Source organism: Doryrhamphus excisus, chromosome 11 (assembly GCF_030265055.1).
Source record: "Doryrhamphus excisus isolate RoL2022-K1 chromosome 11, RoL_Dexc_1.0, whole genome shotgun sequence".
NCBI classification, from domain to species: Eukaryota; Metazoa; Chordata; class Actinopteri; order Syngnathiformes; family Syngnathidae; genus Doryrhamphus; species Doryrhamphus excisus.
Window position 1 is genome coordinate 18,891,751 of NC_080476.1, and position 19,753 is coordinate 18,911,503.

A 19,753-nucleotide genomic window follows, 5' to 3' on the forward strand; every position below is an offset into this window, starting at 1 on the left:
ACTAAAATTATGTTAATTGTCTTCATAACATTTATTCTCTGAAAATGATTGCAGTGATTTCTGATAATATTAGAATTTTCCCCCAAATTATATTTAAGAAAAAAAAATATATATATATACTTTTTTAATATTTAAAAATGATGTTACTAAAATTATGTTATTTCTCTTCATAACATAGAATATGGCTTTTTAAAATTCATATTTTGATTTATTTATATTACCATCATTATTTTCCATTTTCCAACTTTTCTTATAAATGTTCTTTTCTGGAGAACTTTGTCTTATTTCTCGTCATATTTTGACTTTATTCTAGTGGACTACTAATGGCCCCCCGGGGCCACACTTTGGACACCAATGAGGCCTTTACACGATATGATACCGAGGAACTCACCTGTAGTATCTGGACTGAAGATACGTGGAGCAGACCGCTTTGGAAACGTGGCTAGCAGAACCGAAGTCAATGACCTTCACTCTGTAGGGTTGCCGAGACGGATCCACTAGCATGATGTTCTCCGGTTTCAGGTCGGCGTGAATCAAACCCAGACTCTTCAGCTTCATCAACGCCGTCGCCACCTGCTGCAACACGGGTCGGATGTACTTCAACGGCAGCGGACTGAACTTGTTCTGTTTCAGGAAGTCGTAGAGGTTCTGCTCCAGCATCTCGAAAACCAGGCACGTGTGGTTCTTGTGCTGGAAGCACTCGTAGGCTCTCACGAAGTTGTAGTCGTCGGCGCTTTCCGTGCTCAGACGGGCCAGGATACTGACCTCGATCTGACCCTGACGGGCGTACGACGGGTGGTTTTTAAGGATCTTAATCGCCACGATTTCATTGGTGCCCCTTTTCCAGCACTTGACGACTTGCCCGAAAGTTCCTCGTCCTAAGAATTCCAGAACTTCATAAGTGTTAGTCATGGAGCAGAGCACCTCATGCTGGACTAGATGGTAGTCCCCTTCGTTGTTGGAGTTGCTGTTCTTGGAATTTGCCGTGGAAGCGGCGGTGGCTACGGTAGCCACGGTGGCGCCGCTGGCCGCCCCGTTCTGGATCATCGATGACGGACCGTGTTCCTCGATGATCTGGACGCTACTGTTGTTGTCCAGTTCCTCGCTTTTACGTTTAAGACCGCATCGCTGGTAGGTGTCGAGGAGACTGACCGTGCTGCGGCGGGTCAGATTTTGAACCCCGCCGCCGCCTCCTCCGCCGCCGCTTCCGTTACTGCCTCCACCCCCGCCGCTCAACAAAGACCCGATTCCCCCTGAAGTGCTACTCGCCGATGCGACCACAATGTGGCCTGCGCTTCCTGGGAAGATCAGCGCCTGCTCGAAGGGCAACGCCGAGCCGCCGTTGATACCGATGGCGCCGCTCAGCGCCGACACGTTCTTGCCGCCGTTGTGGTTGTAGACTTTGTTGTGCGTGCCATACCCGGTCATATCCCAGTTGCGACTCCGCTCCACCTTCAGTTTCTTCACGCTAAAGAAGGCACTTGTCGGAAGAGCGTGAGGGGAGAACACTTGCACTTGCGAGGCCATACCTGAGGGGAGGAGCCAAGGAAAAGGAAAAGTGAGAGGTTAGGAATTTTTTTTAGGAGTCCATGAAACATGAGTGGTAGGCTAGAAGTTTTAAATAAAGACGGCTCGGGTCAGAGCGGGTCATTAAAACACCGAGCGGATACGCATTAGCATGCTAACCGCGTGAATTACAAAAAAACGAAGCAGGGATCAAATCACTTTGGAAGGAGATGAATACCAATTACTGTTTTACAGCGACTAGTATGGCTTGGACCTCCATGAGCGGCATCAAACATGCATCAGCTGATCAAAGGTTTTTATTGTATTGTATTGTATTGTATTGTATTGTATTGTATTGTATTGTATTGTATTGTATTGTATTGTATTGTATTGTATTGTATTGTATTGTATTGTATTGTATTGTATTGTATTGTATTGTATTGTATTGTATTGTATTGTATTGTATTGTATTGTATTGTATTGTATTGTATTGTATTGTATTTTATTTTATTTTATTTTATTTTATTTTATTTTAATTTTATTTTAATTTTATTTTATTTTATTTTATTTTATTTTATTTTATTTTATTTTATTTTATTTTATTTTATTTTATTTTATTTTATTTTATTTTATTAATTTTTGTTTTGGACCTTTGAACCCAGCGGCCTCAAGCAAGAGACCCAATCAAACAGGCTGCTCATCAGCTGATCAAAGGTTGGATGGACAAATGGATTGTAACGGTAACGGTAACGGTAACGGTAACGGTAATGGGAATGTTTTGTTTTGTTTTGTTTTGTTTTGTTTTGTTTTGTTTTGTTTTGTTTTGTTTTGTTTTGTTTTGTTTTGTTTTGTTTTGTTTTGTTTTGTTTTGTTTTGTTTTGTTTTGTTTTGTTTTGTTTTGTTTTGTTTTGTTTTGTTTTATTTTATTTTATTTTATTTCATTTTATTTTATTTTATTTTATTAATTTAATTTAATTTAATTTAATTACATAATCAGTTCCCAGTTCCACGTGTCCAAAAGGAGTAGGAAGAAGCAAAGCTTATTAAATCCTACCCCTCCATCTGGTACTTTTACAATCAGTAACATTTGTTCACTTCCTGCTTTCATAATATAGTTTTAATTTAATTTAATTTAATTTAATTTAATTTAATTTAATTTAATTTAATTTAATTTAATTTTATTTTATTTTATTTTATTTTATTTTATTTTATTTTATTTTATTTTATTTTATTTTATTTTATTTTATTTTATTTTATTTTATTTTATTTTATTTTATTTTATTTTATTTCATTACATAATCAGTTCCCAGTTCCACATGTCCAAAAGGAGTAGGAAGAAGCAAAGCTTATTAAATCCTACCCCTCCATCTGGTACTTTTACAATCAGTAACTGTTACATTTGTTCACTTCCTGCTTTCCTAATATAGTTTAAGGTTTTTTTTGTTTAAATTAAATTAAATTAAATTAAATTAAATTAAATTAAATTAAATTAAATTAAATTAAATTAAATTAAATTAAATTAAATTAAATTAAATTAAATTAAATTAAATTAAATTAAATTAAATTAAATTAAATTAAATTAGTTATGCAAAAATAAAGTTATGCAGAAACATAACAAACCAAAATGATCCTTTCAGTGGATGGGTGCAATTTCCTTTTCCATTTATTGGGACACAATAAGTCACTTTGGGTTGGAAGACATTTTAGTTGAGAAAACTCCAAGAGCGGAGGAAGGGAATTGAACTCTATCTCAACTACAGATCCTGGCGACAACAAAACAAAAGCAAAACTGTGCACTTAAGTCTCGGGAACAACATGCCTCGGAGTAAGGAGAAGTCCTTCCGAGGAAAAGAACTGCCCCAAAATAGTTGCTGTCTTTATCTCCGTCTTTTCCCAAACAGGATTATTTGCGGCATGGAAATGATTCCGACTGCATGGGGAAGATTATACGGAGCTTGTAGCGGTATTGGGTAAGCCATTGGCGGAGTGGAAACAATGTGAGAGCGTGGAGACTATCCCAGCTGGACTGGTGGCCAGCCAATCACAGGGTACATATAGACAACAAACCATTCACACTCACATTCATACCTATGGATAATTTGGAGTGGCTAATTAACCTAGCATGTTTTTTTTGGAATGTGGGAGGAAACCGGAATACCCGGCAAAAACGCCACGCATGCACGGGGAGAACATGCAAACTCCACACAGAGATAGCCGAGAGTGGAATTGAACTCAGGTCTAATAGCTGTGAGGTCTGCGCTAACCACTCGACCACCGTACAGCCCGGGTTATAATCCAATCCATGCATTTTCTACTGCTTATCCTGGGGTCATGCTGGAGCCTATCCCAGGTGTCTTCGGGTAAGAGGCGGGGTACACCCTGGACTGGTGGCCAGCCAATCACAGGACAGGTTATAGTTATGTTGATGATGATTATTATTATTATTCATTCATTTTCTATTGCTTTTTCTTCACAAGGGTCGCGGGGGTGCTGGAGCCTATCCCAGCTGTCTTTGGTCAAGAGGTGGGGTACACCCTGAACTGGTGGCCAGCCAATCACAGGGCAGGGTTATAGTGATGATTATGATTATTATTATGATGATTATTATTAGGGCAGGGTTATGATGGTTGTTGTTGTTCTTGTTGTTGTTGTTCTTGTTGTTGTTGTTCTTGTTCTTGCTGTTGTTCTTGTTGTTGTTCTTGTTCTTGTTGTTCTTGTTGTCGTTCTTGTTCTTGCTGTTGTTCTTGTTGTTGTTCTTGTTCTTGTTGTTCTTGTTGTCGTTCTTGTTCTTGTTGTTGTTGTTGTTGTTCTTGTTGTTGTTCTTCTTGTTGTTGTTCTTCTTGTTCTTGTTGTTCTTGGTCTTGTTGTTCTTGGTCTTGTTCTTGCTGTTCTTGTTGTTGTTCTTGTTGTTGTTGTTCTTGTTGTTGTTGTCGTTCTTGTTCTTGTTGTCGTTCTTGTTCTTGTTGTCGTTCTTGTTGTTGTCGTTCTTGTTCTTACTGTTGTTGTTGTTCTTGTTCTTGCTGTTGTTGTTGTTGTTGTTCTTGTTGCTCTTGTTGTTGTTGTTGTTGTTGCTCTTGTTGTTGTTGTTCTTCTTGTTGTTGTTGTTGTTCTTGTTGCTGTTCTTGTTGTTCTTGTTCTTGTTGTTGTCGTCGTTCTTGTTGTTGTTGTTCTTGTTGTTGTTGTTCTTGTTGTTGTTGTTGTTGTTGTTGTCGTTCTTCTTGTTGTCGTTCTTGTTGTTGTTCTTGTTGTTGTTCTTGTTGTTGCTGTTCTTGTTGTTGTTCTTGTTGTTGTCGTTCTTGTTGTTCTTGTTGTTGTTCTTGTCGATCTTGTTCTTGTTGTTCTTGTTCTTGTTGTTGGTGTTCTTGTTGTTGGTGTTCTTGTTGTTGTTCTTGTTGTTGTTCTTGTTGTTGTTCTTGTTGTTCTTTATGATTATGATTATTCTTATTATGATTATGATTATTATTATTATGATGATGATGATGATTATTATTATTATTCAATGCTAAATTGCGTATTTTAACAACATCCTCCATTTTTGGTCACGTTTCAGCTATCTGTCCTGTCATCTGGTTTTAGTCCTAATGCCGCAGGATTGGAATTGCGGTGAACATTAGCGAGCTCGCAGTAAGCCTGACAAGTGTTGCAGCTAGCTCACGTAGCATCTCCATGGCGTATGAAACCACGTTACGTGAATGTTCTCCGCATGAGGAACCACATGTACTTTTTCACGTTGGTTGTCCGGCATGGTAATGAAGAACGTCCGTGAGGCTATTAGGGGCAAGCAAGGCTCTTTTGCTAATCACATAAGCTCTGAAGGCCAGATGTCACTTCTTGGATTACCGATTCCTGTGCCTGTACTTTTCTCTAAATATAATTTGAACGATGGGTTGCGTCACCGGGTGGCGTCAACAGACTGTGACTGAAACCCTGACGGGATACCGAGCTGAATGAACGGATACCGGGATGCATGACGCCGGTTTTGGAAAATTCCACCATATCAACCGTTATGATTATGGGAATGTTTGGCTTTTAAAAAGCGGATACGGATCTGGAATCTACTGACTTGAACATGATTCCGTTGTAGCAATGCGGTCAAAGAGTTCACTTGGTGCAACGAACTCAAGGCCACACACGTTCCCGTAAAACTCCATAAGCTCCTGAATTAGAAGTTGGATGTTTTGGGAATACACGAGAAACAATCCTTGTCTTGTTATGATTGTGCGTCCAGCTGCTTTTTCGCAGACGGATGTGAAAGTCGGAACAACAAAAAGCGCAAACGTTATTATTGGCCTGTGGAGCACAAACAAGTAATTAAATGAACCAACGCTAAAGAGGTTAAATGGCTGGAATGTTATCTCATGACAACACACACCGGGAACAATGTGACTAATTATACTTCACTGGGTCAGTCCGGTTCATGAACCGTTCCCTTCGGGAAAAGTCGGGAAAAGTCGGGAAATTTATTATCTTTTAAAACAGGGGTCTCAAATTCAATTTACCTGGGGGCCACTGGAGCTAGGGTCTGGGCAAGGCTGGGCCGCATCAGGTTTTCCAAAAATAAGGTAGAAAAAAACATACATAAGTCGCTCCGGAATATAAGTCGCACAAGGCCAAAAATGCATAATTACGTAGAAAAAAACATACATAAGTCACTCCGGAGTATAAGTCGCACAAGGCCAAAAATGCATAATTAGGTAGAAAAAAACATACATAAGTCGCACTGGAGTATAAGTCTCGAAAGGCCAAAAATGCATAATTAGGTAGAAAAAAACATACATAAGTCGCACTGCACAAGACCAAAAATGCATAATTAGGTAGAAAAAAACATACATAAGTCGCACTGGAGTATAAGTCTCGAAAGGCCAAAAATGCATAATTAGGTAGAAAAAAACATACATAAGTCGCACTGCACAAGACCAAAAATGCATAATTAGGTAGAAAAAAACATACATAAGTCGCTCCGGAGTATAAGTCTCACAAGGCCAAAAATGCATAATTAGGTAGAAAAAAACATACATAAGTCGCTCCGGAGTATAAGTCGCACAAGGCCAAAAATACATAATTAAGTAGAAAAAAACATACATAAGTCGCTGCGGAGTATAAAATTCGCACAAGGCCAAAAATGCATAATTAGGTAGAAAAAAACGTACATAAGTCGCTCCGCAGTATAAGTCGCACAAGGCCAAAAACGCATAATTAGGTAGAAAAAAACATACATAAGTCGCTCTGGAGTATAAGTCTCACAACCGCAAAAATGCATAATTAGGTCGAAAAAAACATACATAAGTCGCTCCGGAATATAAGTCACACCTGGCCAAAAATGCATAATTAGGTAGAAAAAAACATACATAAGTCGCTCCGGAGTATAAGTCGCACAAGGCCAAAAATGCATAATTAGGTAGAAAAAAAACATACATAAGTCGTTCCGGAGTATAAATCTCACAAGGCCAAAAATGCATAATTAGGTAGAAAAAAACATACATAAGTCGCTCCGGAATATAAGTCGCACAAGGCCAAAAATGCATAATTAGGTAGAAAAAAACATACATAAGTCGCTCCGCAGAATAAGTCGCATAAGGCCAAAAATGCATAATTAGGTAGAAAAAAAACATACATAAGTCGCTCTGGAGTATAAGTTGCACAAGGCCAAAAATGCATATTTAGGTAAAAAAAAACATACATAAGTCGCACTGCACATTAAACTTTCATATCAAGGCGGGGGCCTCAAACTACTGTCCTCCGGGCCACATTTGGCCCGCGGGCCGCATGTTTGAGACCCCTGTTTTAAAACGTGTGCTTCCAAAGTGTGAAATGCCCTCGGAGGTAAGGATTTCCATTTTACATACCTAAACCCAACACCGACGTTCCCAACACACAAAGCATTCCACTATTCCGAGGAGATAGTTGATGTTTTCAGAAGATTATGTCTCAGTCAGAGGTTTGCTAATCTTCTTTTCAGGAGGATCAGGGCTGTGCTACATACCATGAGCGGGCGTTAAGGCGGGCGGGCGGGCAGGAAGTCGGGCGGCCTGAATGAAGGCCATCAAGTGACCTGCTTCTGTTTGCACTCTCTTATTAAATTTGCCAAAATTCGACTCTTCATCACAGGAAGTATTCATGAGGGGCCCTGGGTGGGGGCTTTCACTCAGAAACCCCCAACTTTCATCGTCTTTTTCATCGTTTTTTTTGTCCAAATCCATAAAAAATTGATAATTATTTCAACGCAATAACAATAAAAGCAATTTTCACTCGCTAAATGTACTGCAAAAAAGGCCAGTAAGGATAATTCATAATGCCGCCTACAGAGAACATACTAACTCCTTATTTCTAAAATCACAAATACTTCAACTTGCTGATATAGTTCATATTCAAACAGCTAAAATAATACATAAGGCTAAAAATAACCAAGGATGAAGAGTCTTGAACCAGTTTAAATTAAATTAAATTAAATTAAATTAAATTAAATTAAATTAAATTAAATTTAAATTTAAATTTAAATTTAAATTTAAATTTAAATTTAAATTTAAATTTAAATTTAAATTTAAATTTAATTTTAAATTTAAATTTAAATTTAAATTTAAATTTAAATTTAATTTTAAATTTAATTTAATTTAATTTAATTTAATTTAATATTAAAAAAAAACTTAAACTGTATTATGGAAAGCAGGAAGTGAACAAATGTAACAGTTACTGATTGTAAAAGTACCAGATGGAGGGGTAGGATTTAATAAGCTTTGCTTCTTCCTACTCCTTTTTGGACATGTGGAACTGGGAACCGACCTAAACTACAACTGCAGCGATTCTCAACTGGTGGCTCGGGACCCAAAAGTGGGTCACAAGTCCATGCCAGCGCAAACAATACACACATATTGTTTGCTAAATACAAGGATGAAGGGACTTAAATTAAATTAAATTAAATTAAATTAAATTAAATTAAATTAAATTAAATTAAATTAAATTAAATTAAATTAAATTAAATTAAATCATGCATAATTAGGTAGAAAAAAAACATACATAAGTCGCTCCGGAGGATAAGTCTCACAAGGCCAAAAATGCATAATTAGGTAGAAAAAAATATACATAAGTCGCTCTGGAGTATAAGTCGCACAAGGCCAAAAATGCATAATTAGGTAGAAAAAAAACATACATAAGTCGCTCCGGAATATAAGTCACACCTGGCCAAAAATGCATAATTAGGTAGAAAAAAACATACATAAGTCGCTCCGGAGTATAAGTCGCACAAGGCCAAAAATGCATAATTAGGTAGAAAAAAAACATACATAAGTCGTTCCGGAGTATAAATCTCACAAGGCCAAAAATGCATAATTAGGTAGAAAAAAACATACATAAGTCGCTCCGGAATATAAGTCGCACAAGGCCAAAAATGCATAATTAGGTAGAAAAAAACATACATAAGTCGTTCCGGAGTATAAGTCTCACAAGGCCAAAAATGCATAATTAGGTAGAAAAAAACATACATAAGTCGCTCCGCAGAATAAGTCGCATAAGGCCAAAAATGCATAATTAGGTAGAAAAAAAACATACATAAGTCGCTCTGGAGTATAAGTTGCACAAGGCCAAAAATGCATATTTAGGTAAAAAAAAACATACATAAGTCGCACTGCACATTAAACTTTCATATCAAGGCGGGGGCCTCAAACTACTGTCCTCCGGGCCACATTTGGCCCGCGGGCCGCATGTTTGAGACCCCTGTTTTAAAACGTGTGCTTCCAAAGTGTGAAATGCCCTCGGAGGTAAGGATTTCCATTTTACATACCTAAACCCAACACCGACGTTCCCAACACACAAAGCATTCCACTATTCCGAGGAGATAGTTGATGTTTTCAGAAGATTATGTCTCAGTCAGAGGTTTGCTAATCTTCTTTTCAGGAGGATCAGGGCTGTGCTACATACCATGAGCGGGCGTTAAGGCGGGCGGGCGGGCAGGAAGTCGGGCGGCCTGAATGAAGGCCATCAAGTGACCTGCTTCTGTTTGCACTCTCTTATTAAATTTGCCAAAATTCGACTCTTCATCACAGGAAGTATTCATGAGGGGCCCTGGGTGGGGGCTTTCACTCAGAAACCCCCAACTTTCATCGTCTTTTTCATCGTTTTTTTTGTCCAAATCCATAAAAAATTGATAATTATTTCAACGCAATAACAATAAAAGCAATTTTCACTCGCTAAATGTACTGCAAAAAAGGCCAGTAAGGATAATTCATAATGCCGCCTACAGAGAACATACTAACTCCTTATTTCTAAAATCACAAATACTTCAACTTGCTGATATAGTTCATATTCAAACAGCTAAAATAATACATAAGGCTAAAAATAACCAAGGATGAAGAGTCTTGAACCAGTTTAAATTAAATTAAATTAAATTAAATTAAATTAAATTAAATTAAATTAAATTAAATTAAATTAAATTAAATTAAATTAAATTAAATTTAAATTTAAATTTAAATTTAAATTTAAATTTAAATTTAAATTTAAATTTAAATTTAAATTTAAATTTAAATTTAAATTTAAATTTAAATTTAATTTTAAATTTAAATTTAAATTTAAATTTAAATTTAATTTTAAATTTAATTTAATTTAATTTAATTTAATTTAATATTAAAAAAAAACTTAAACTGTATTATGGAAAGCAGGAAGTGAACAAATGTAACAGTTACTGATTGTAAAAGTACCAGATGGAGGGGTAGGATTTAATAAGCTTTGCTTCTTCCTACTCCTTTTTGGACATGTGGAACTGGGAACCGACCTAAACTACAACTGCAGCGATTCTCAACTGGTGGCTCGGGACCCAAAAGTGGGTCACAAGTCCATGCCAGCGCAAACAATACACACATATTGTTTGCTAAATACAAGGATGAAGGGACTTAAATTAAATTAAATTAAATTAAATTAAATTAAATTAAATTAAATTAAATTAAATTAAATTAAATTAAATTAAATTAAATTAAATTAAATTAAATTAAATTAAATTAAATTAAATTAAATTAAATTAAATTAAATTAAATTAAATTAAATCATGCATAATTAGGTAGAAAAAAAACATACATAAGTCGCTCCGGAGGATAAGTCTCACAAGGCCAAAAATGCATAATTAGGTAGAAAAAAATATACATAAGTCGCTCTGGAGTATAAGTCGCACAAGGCCAAAAATGCATAATTAGGTAGAAAAAAAACATACATAAGTCGCTCCAGAGTATAAGTCGCACAAGGCCAAAAATGCATAATTAGGTAGAAAAAAACATACATAAGTCGCTCTGGAGTATAAGTCGCACAAGGCCAAAAATGCATAATTAGGTAGAAAAAAATTTACATAAGTCGCTCTGGAGTATAAGTCACAGGAACAGCCAACCTATGAAAAAAAGTGCGACTTATAGTCTACAAAACACGGTATTAATTTAACCAAAATTTTTGAATATGTTCTTTCAATTCTAGAAAGACTTGACGTGAGTCATCCATGACCGAACAACATTTTGTGTCCAAGGTGTCACCGTCAACAAACCACTTGTTGCCACGGAAGTAGCAAACCACGGTGATGAATTTAGGTTTTTTTTAAAAACAATCCTGAATTAAAGTCAACCAAGCAGGATATGGTATCTGTGTGGAGTTTCTTCCCACCTTGGGATTGGGATCGGGGGTGGGGGGGGGGGGGGGGGGTGATGAAGTCTGACACTGCACAGGCTCTCACACACTCGCCCATGGATCCTATTGACCATCCTGTTTGCTTTTTTAGTCCTCTCATCTCTTGCTTATTTATAGAGTCATGCATCACAGACGCTTGCAGGGGAGGTTCTGTCACATCAGGCCCGGCGGCCATTTTTCCCTCATCGCTCTTAAAATCCACACACAGGAGACCAGATCCATCTCGTAAAAAAAAAAAAAAAAAAAAATGTTCGACACACGTACACGGTTCATGAATCAGCAGAATACCAGCAGTAAATGTGATAACCCCGTGTTGTGTTTGCTGTCCAGTAGGAAAATACGACGACGGTAAATCATTACCCAAGCAGTTAACAGTTACACAGGACGCTCTCGTGTGCAAAAACGTGTGAACGCATTCACGCCCTACTGCTGTTATACATTTTTTTTTTAGGAACTTGCTGAGCCATGTTAACTCCCCCCCCCTCCCTGCCCCCCTCCCCCTCCCGTCCCCGACAACTGTAGCAAGATAACAGAGGCTGCAATTCATTTTAGTGTGCCCATAAAACGCCTATTGTTGATTGGGGGAAAAAAACATTTGACTGGTTTATCCTGAAGTCAACTTCACTTCAAACGCCAACAAAATAAATAAAAAAATATTTATTATTATTTATTATTATTTTATATTATTATAAATTCAATACAAAAACCATATATTCAATACGAGAGCTTAGGGAACATTGAATTCTACGAAAATGAAAACAGCGTGTACAAAAAAACTGTTTTGATTGCCATAACAACAGGCTTTTATTGCAGGTTTATATTATATTAACAGGCATAATGTAATCATTATAATATTTACATACTGAAACAATCTTTAGTTTTATTTTGTCTTCAATGGCTTATTTTTCTCTGCTAAAAAGAAAAATATAATAATTATTATTATTATTATAAATATTATAAATATTATTATTAATAATTTTTATTATAGTAATAATAATTTTGATAAGTATTATTATTATTATTAATAATTATTATTATTTTTATAATTATTATTAATAATATTTTTTATAAATATTATTATTAATAATTATTATAAATATTATTATTATAATATTATATTATTATATTATAAATATTATTGGGTAATAGCAGCGTAAAGGTAACTATGGGTGTTATTGCTCATCTAGAAAGCCCTAATAATGTTAAAAAACACATTTAGAAGACAATCAGCTGGTCCTTTTGAGGCAGGGCTGAAATGCAGTGGAAATATTTTTGGAGGGGGTTATATGAATATATATATTATATATATATATTATACGTGAATATATCCCAAATATAAAGGATGTGTTAGCAGCGAAAAAACACATTTAGAAGGTTGTAAAAAGTTTTACTATGCTGTAATTCCGAAAATATTCCATGTATGAATAAGAACTCCTACTTTAAGGAAATTCACTTATCACGGTTGGGGTCGCCGACATACGTGTTGGTTTTCTGACGGCAAGAACTGTTCGTGTTTCGATCCAAGCATGTTTAGCAAATAAAAAACAAAGCTGGTCCTTTTGAGGCAGGGCTGAAATGCAGTGGAAATTTTGGGGAATTTTTGGAGGGCGTTTATTTTCATGACAAACATGGACTATGCAAGTCATTGTCATTCATGCCACTGTAAATACGGCTGGAGTTTAGTACTCTGTCAGTACTACAAAAAAGTACAGTTTTGATTGCGGTAACAACAGTCTTTTATTGCAGGTTTATATTAAATTAACAGGCACAATGTAATCATCATAATATTTACAAACTGAAACAATCTTTAGCTTTATTTTGTCTTCAATGGCTTATTTTTTTCTGCTAAAAAGACAAATATTATTAATAATATAATTATTATAAATATTATAAATATTAGTAATAATAATTATAATAATTATTATTATTATAAATATTATATTATAGCAACTTAAAGGTAACTATGGGTGTTATTGCTCATCTAGAAAGCCCTAATAATGTTAAAAACCACATTTAGAAGGTTTTATAATATATATATATATATATTCATATAACCCCCTCCAAAAATATTTCCACTGCATTTCAGCCCTGCCTCAAAAGGACCAGCTGATTGTCTGGTTAATGTACTGCATTTGGAAGTGATGACAAGGATCCTGAATTTCCTTAAAGTAGGAGTTCTTATTAATATATGGAATATTTTCAGAATTAGAGCATAGTCAAACTTTTTTACAACCTTCTAAATGTGGTTTTTTAAACATTATTTGGGCTTTCTAGATGAGCATTATTATTTATATTATATTTATATTATATTTATAAATTATTATTATTATTTATTTATTTATTTTTATATTTTTTAGCATGGAAAAATAAGGCATTGAAGACAAAATAAAGCTAAAGATTGTTTTCAGTATGTAAATATTATAATGATTACATTGTACCTGCAATAAAAGCCTGTTGTTATGTCAATCAAATTTTTTTTTTTTTTTTTTTAGAATTCAGTGGCTCTTTTGTGCCTTGCAGGGGGCACGCAACTGATAAGCAGCTGTTTGAGAACATTTATCATTTACTAACCATGAAGAAACGCCTCCCTGTATCACACTTCCTGTCTGAGAATCAAGAATAGCAGCTGGACTTTACTGTGCGCAGTAAATACATCAACACATGAAAAGTACACGCAGTAAGGGCCCAGATGAGTACAACACGGGGTGGGAATACACAAAGGAAAAACTGCATTTGGGTGTAAGGCTGCGTATTATAAGCTAGTGACAGATGTGTGAGCTTTTATTGTGAAAGGTTTCGAAAAGGACATCGTTTCAGGAAGTCAAGGACAAAAGGCAATGACATGCAAACACGCCGTGACATACAATGACGCTGACGGCCTCACAAGGACACACATGACTGCATACGCAAACAACGGCGGCCATTTTCCTTCGGTTACCCATACAGACAAGGACGACGTTGGAACAAGGAGCTATGAGTAATGGAACCTATGGATTCGAGCTAACACATAATCTAAAATCACAAAAAAAATGCACAAATTCAAATAAATTCATTTAATTTAATTAAAATACTATGAAATAAATAAAAATTTTATACATGAAAACCAAATAAATAAAAATATTTTAAAAATTTAAAAAAACAAGCAAATTCCAGACTCCAGCCATGGCGGGATAAAGACCATGTGACCACAACAACAGCGTATTAGCGTGTGCTAACATGTCAATTCAAAACATGTTAATTCAGCACCTCAAACCTTGCTACGCAAATTAATTTGGCCGTATTAAACTTCCTCGGTTCGGTGCCACCACGGGAAACTTGTGCATGGCAAGTTTTGCACTCTCTATTGCCTGAGTGTCGAAAAAAAACAACTAAACAAATTCAAATAAATTCATTTAATTGAATTAAAATACTATGAAATTAAATAATTTTTTACCCATGAAAACCAAATAAATAAAAATGTAAAAAAAAATAAATAAAAAAAAACACAAGCAGATTCCAGACTCCAGCCATAGCGGGATAAAGACCATGTGACCACGTGACCATGTGATCATAAACAACAGCGTGTTAGCATGTGCTAACATGTCAAGCGTAGCATAAGAGCGATGTCAGCCGTGTGTACCTCAAGTCCAAAAATACATTGCAGCAAAAAAAAAGTGCAAAACTTGCCATGCACAAGTTTCCCGTGGTGGCACAGAACCGGGGAAGTTTAATACCATCAAATTCATTGGAATTTGACGAGAAAATCTGACAGGAAACAAGAAATGATAATTAGTTTTAATTCCGCACCTCAAACCTTGCTGCGCAAATTAATTTGGCCGTATTAAACTTCCCCGGTTGGGTGCCACCACGGGAAAGTTGTGCATGGCAAGTTTTGCACTCTCTATTGCCTGTGTGTCGATGAGAGAAGTAAAAAAAAAACAACTAAACAAATTCAAATAAATTCATTTAATTTAATTAAAATACTATGAAATTAAATAAATTTTTTACACATGAAAACCAAATAAATAAAAATGTAAAAAATAAAAATAAAAAAAAAACACAAGCAGATTCCAGACTCCAGCCATAGCGGGATAAAGACCATGTGACCACGTGACCATGTGATCATAAACAACAGCGTGTTAGCATGTGCTAACATGTCAAGCGTAGCATAAGAGCGATGTCAGCCGTGTGTACCTCAAGTCCAAAAATACATTGCAGCAAAAAAAAAGTGCAAAACTTGCCATGCACAAGTTTCCCGTGGTGGCACAGAACCGGGGAAGTTTAATACCATCAAATTCATTGGAATTTGACGAGAAAATCTGACAGGAAACAAGAAATGATAATTAGTTTTAATTCCGCACCTCAAACCTTGCTGCGCAAATTAATTTGGCCGTATTAAACTTCCCCGGTTGGGTGCCACCACGGGAAAGTTGTGCATGGCAAGTTTTGCACTCTCTATTGCCTGTGTGTCGATGAGAGAAGTAAAAAAAACAAAACTAAACAAATTCAAATAAATTCATTTAATTTAATTAAAATACTATGAAATTAAATAAATTTTTTACACATGAAAACCAAATAAATAAAAATGTAAAAAATAAAAATAAAAAAAAAACACAAGCAGATTCCAGACTCCAGCCATGGCGGGATAAAGACCATGTGACCATTCATTCATTTTCTACCGCTTAAACATGCAAACTCCACCTGGGATTGAACCCATGTCTCCTTGCTGTGAGGTATGCATGCTAACCACTCAACCACCGTGCAGCCCTCGCTAATTATTATTAAAATAAGCTTTGTTTTGTGTTCAGAAAGTCAGGAGTCAAAGTATATTCCTCCATGAGCATCGAACAGAGGATCTGGAATTCTGCCCGTCATGCCGGCATGCTCACCTTCCCCTCATTTTGGTAGGCGTGCCACCCCCCCCCCGACAAGACACTTTTCAAATGTGTGATGAGACGTTAAGCTCCTCGAGCTCTTCTAAATATTCGTCAAAGCTCTAACAACCACACACACACAAAAAAAAACATTCCCAAATACACACCCAGGGGGGATTCATCAAAAAGCCCCCCCCCCCCCCCCCCTTCTAAAAACCTTGCGTTGAACCCAGGCGAGACAGGAACCGGTCCAACCTGACCAGGTACCTTAGGGACCAGACGCATGCAACAGGGCCGTCATGTTCTGTGTTTCCAAAACAAAGCAAAGTGATAAAGAAGTTTTTAGTTGGGGGTGGGGGGTGTTGGGGGGGGGGGGGTGTCTGACAACCAGGAAAAATGCTGATGTACTCCCGTAAACCTGAATGTTCAAAGTACTTAAATAAATGACGTTATGCATACTCAAAGTTCTTAAAAAATAAGTATAAGTATAAGCATAAGTATAAGCATAAGCATAAGTAAGTTAGTATAAGTATAAGTATAAGTATAAGTATAAGTATAAGTATAAGTATAAGTATAAGTATAAGTATAAGTATAAGTACCAGGAAAAATGCTGATGTACTCCCGTAAACCTGAATGTTCAAAGTACTTAAATAAATGAAGTTATGCATACTCTAAGTTCTTAAAAAATAAGTATAAGTATAAGCACAAGTAAGTTAGTATAAGTATAAGCATAAGTAAGTTAGTATAAGTATAAGCATAAGTAAGTTAGTATAAGTATAAGCATAAGTAAGTTAGTATAAGTATAAGTATAAGTATAAGTATAAGTATAAGTATAAGTATAAGTATAAGTATAAGTATAAGTATAAGTATAAGTATAAGTACCAGGAAAAATGCTGATGTACTCCCGTAAACCTGAATATTCAAAGTACTTAAATAAATGAAGTTATGCATACTCTAAGTTCTTAAAATATAAGTAAAATATAAAATATAAGTATAAATATATATAATATATATAATATATTTAATATATATATATAATATATAAAGTATAAGCAAAAGTATAAGCATAAGCATAAGCAAGTTAGTATAAGTATAAGTATAAGTATAAGTATAAGTATAAGTATAAGTATAAGTATAAGTATAAGTATAAGTATAAGTATAAGATAAGTATAAGTATAAGTATAAGTATAAGTATAAGTATAAGTATAAGTATAAGTACCAGGAAAAATGCTGATGTACTCCCGCAAGTTATGCATACTCAAAGTTCTTAAAAAATAAGTATAAGTATAAGTATAAGCATAAGTATTAGTATAAGCATAAATATAAGCATAAGCAAGTTAGCATTATTAAGTTAAGTAAGTTAGTATGAGTATAAGTAAAGTAAGTTAGTATAAGTATAAGTTAAGTATAAGTATAAGTTAGTATAAATTGTAATAATTAATTTTTAATTAATATTAATTCATTAATAATTAACATTATAATATTAATTAGTGAATTTAATATAAATTAAAAAATAATGAATTAAACATTCATTATTAAAATTTAAATAATTATAGTAATTATGTTTAATTAATATTAATTAACTAATAATTAATAGTAATTAAAAATGAATTATTACAATTTTATACTTATACTTATAGCATTTGGATTAATTAATTAATAATGAATTTACATTAACAAACTAATAATTTATTTTTAAAAATAATTAATAATTAATACATTTTTCTTAAAAGTTCTACTTATAAATGTAATAAGTAATTTTTGTAATTTTGTAATCTTGTAATTTTTGATTAATATGAATATGAAGAAATCGTAGTTACTTATAAAAAAAGTATCTATTAAACATGAATAAATCAAATAAAGCTATTTCTCTTTTCAGCCCCAAATTTTAAAATTATATCTAATATCAACTCCAAATATTAAAGCTCATATATTCAAATGTTTGAGTTCTAATTCCGAAATTCCGAGTTTTTTTTTTAGTTCTGCAAACTTGGGTTTTACAGTGTATGTGGTCTCCTGGTGCACCGGTCCGCCCCCCCAAGGCAATCAAGTCCAAAGCGGGGATGGATGCTGCACATGCCCCCCTCCCCGGGGCGACAAGAGGATGTGATATTTCAGCATCGGGCGTGAAGCTCTTTACTCCGGCCCACTAAGACTCCGGATCAGACTCATCTTCCTCTTTTTAACCCCCGCTGTCTTTTTTTTTTTGCTAAGTAAGGAATTCCACTATGCTTCATTATGGCATCTAAGAGCTCTTCAAAGATTATACCACACGGACAGATGCACACTCGCATCACAATTCAAAGCAAGCATATGTGTCCTTAATCCGGTTGCGGTGTCTCATAAAAAAAAAAACGGCATAGGCAATAAATACAGCTGCCGACTCGGCATTCCGAGTCATACCTTTTAGCTGTATCCCAACCGGGAAGCTATGCTACTTCCGAGCATGGCAATGTATAAGAAACGGGATCCGTTTGAAACGAGTCTGGGCCTGTTCTTGCGGTCGGAAATCTGATCCTAAAATTCCAACTCCAACGTCGCAAAAAGGAAAACAATTTTCCAAGATTATTAGCATAATGAAAGGAACTTAAAGAGGCACGTGTTCCCGTTTAAGGATATCACTCGGATTATGTTCCAGTGACCAAAACCGGAAAACTGGTCCTTGCGGTTCCGGTTGAAGGTGAACTTTTTCTGGATTTGTGAGCGCAGCTGCTGCGTTCCGTCAAGCGGAGATGGGATTCCAGATGTGGGATGCTAAGGGATACGCTACCCTCAGTGACGGCCCCCGCTGACCTATGCCCCCGAGACCAGTGGGGCCCTGGAGAGGGGGGCTCGCCACTTCAGTCCATGACTGTCATGGGTTCATGTGGACTGGACTTTGTCAGCCTCCGTCGTTGTTTACATGACAAGTTTTTCTCTTTCCGAATAACCTTTCCGAAATTAATGGTATCCATGGAAAGGAATATTCCAATCATGCGTCTACATGCGGCGCTATAATCCAACAGAATAGTCAATAGGGCATGCCCAGTAAAACGTAAACATCAACATCACGTGATACCGACTTCCCTGAGTTTTTCTTAACTCGTACTTCCTTCCTTCCTTTATTCCTTTCTTCCTTTCTTCCATCCATCCTTCCTTCCTTCCTGAGTTCCTTCCTGAATTCCTTCCTGAGTTCCTCAGTTCCCTCCTTCCTTCCTTCCTTCCTGAGTTCCTTCCTTCCTTCCTTCCTTCCTGAATTCATTCCTTCCTTCCTCAGTTCCTTCCTTCCTTCCTTCCTGAATTCCTTCCTTCCTTCCATCCATCCATCCATCCATCCATCCATCCATCTATCCATCCATCCATCCATCCATCCATCTATCCATCCATCCATCCATCCTTCCTTCCTGAGTTCCTTCCTTCCTTCCTTCTTTGCTTCCTTCCTTCCTTCCTTCCTGAGTTCCTTCCTTCCTTCCTTCTTTCTTTCCTTCCTTCCTTCCTTCCTGAGTTCGTTCCTTCCTTCCTCAGTTCCTTCCTTCCTTCCTTCCTTCCTTCCTTCCATCCACCCATCCATCCATCCATCCTTCCTTCCTTCCTTCCTTCCTTAGTTCCTGTGTTCCTTCCTTCCTTCCTCCCTTCCTTCCTGAATTCCTTCCTTCCTTTCTCAGTTCCTTCCTTCCTTCCTCAGTTCCTTCCTTCCTTCCTGAATTCCTTCCTGAATTCCTCAGTTCCTTCCTTCCTTCCTCAGTTCCTTCCTGCCT

At 35.8% G+C, this 19,753-nt stretch overlaps 1 protein-coding gene across 2 annotated transcripts in view; it reads right to left on the bottom strand.

Moving 5' to 3' along the window:
- hipk2 (homeodomain interacting protein kinase 2) overlaps positions 1-19,753 on the bottom strand; it is an 88,935-nt gene that overhangs the window by 59,414 nt on the left and 9,768 nt on the right. For both annotated transcript variants that reach the window (XM_058088230.1, XM_058088229.1), the window contains exon 2: positions 392-1,529. In XM_058088230.1, the coding sequence (XP_057944213.1) occupies positions 392-1,529 (1,138 nt within the window). The remainder of the gene's footprint in view (positions 1-391; positions 1,530-19,753) is intronic.